We start from the raw sequence: 411 nt of genomic DNA on the forward strand, positions 1-411 counted from the left end.
GAAAGTGAGACGACAATCGTTGAAAACAGACGAAAGGTTATTAGTGATCGTTAAGATGGAGGGTTCTGCCAGAAAAAGTAAGAAGATAAAAAAATATAACTTGATTTAAGAAAATATATTAATATTTATGCTTGCAGCGTTGAAAAAAACTACAACCACACAATTTGAGGTATTAGTTAAAGAAATGGAGAGAAATCCTGACCTGGCCAGAGGTGTTGCAGTGTTTGGTTCTGATCGAGGAAGGGTAGAGGAGCGGTGGGAGGAAATTATGAGGAAAATTAATTCTCATGGTCCACCTACAAGAACGGCCGTCGAATGGAAGAAACTAAGCATATGTACATACATTGTATGTCGTAGATAAATGTTTTCACACTATTTCCATTTTACTGACATTGAATTCTATTTTTTTTT

General features: G+C 35.5%; 1 protein-coding gene across 1 annotated transcript in view; it reads right to left on the minus strand.

Annotated features, from left to right (window-relative positions):
• Positions 1–372: 372 nt before the first annotated feature.
• The window catches only part of LOC108358020 (uncharacterized), a 2,265-nt gene continuing 2,226 nt past the window's right edge, over positions 373–411 (minus strand). Inside the window, exon 3 of the mRNA XM_017609137.1 lies at positions 373–399. Coding sequence (XP_017464626.1) covers positions 373–399 — 27 coding nt within the window. The remainder of the gene's footprint in view (positions 400–411) is intronic.

This window comes from Rhagoletis zephyria, unplaced genomic scaffold (genome assembly GCF_001687245.7).
Source record: "Rhagoletis zephyria isolate East Lansing unplaced genomic scaffold, Rhagoletis_zephyria_1.1 Rzeph_scaffold_00194, whole genome shotgun sequence".
NCBI lineage: Eukaryota > Metazoa > Arthropoda > Insecta > Diptera > Tephritidae > Rhagoletis > Rhagoletis zephyria.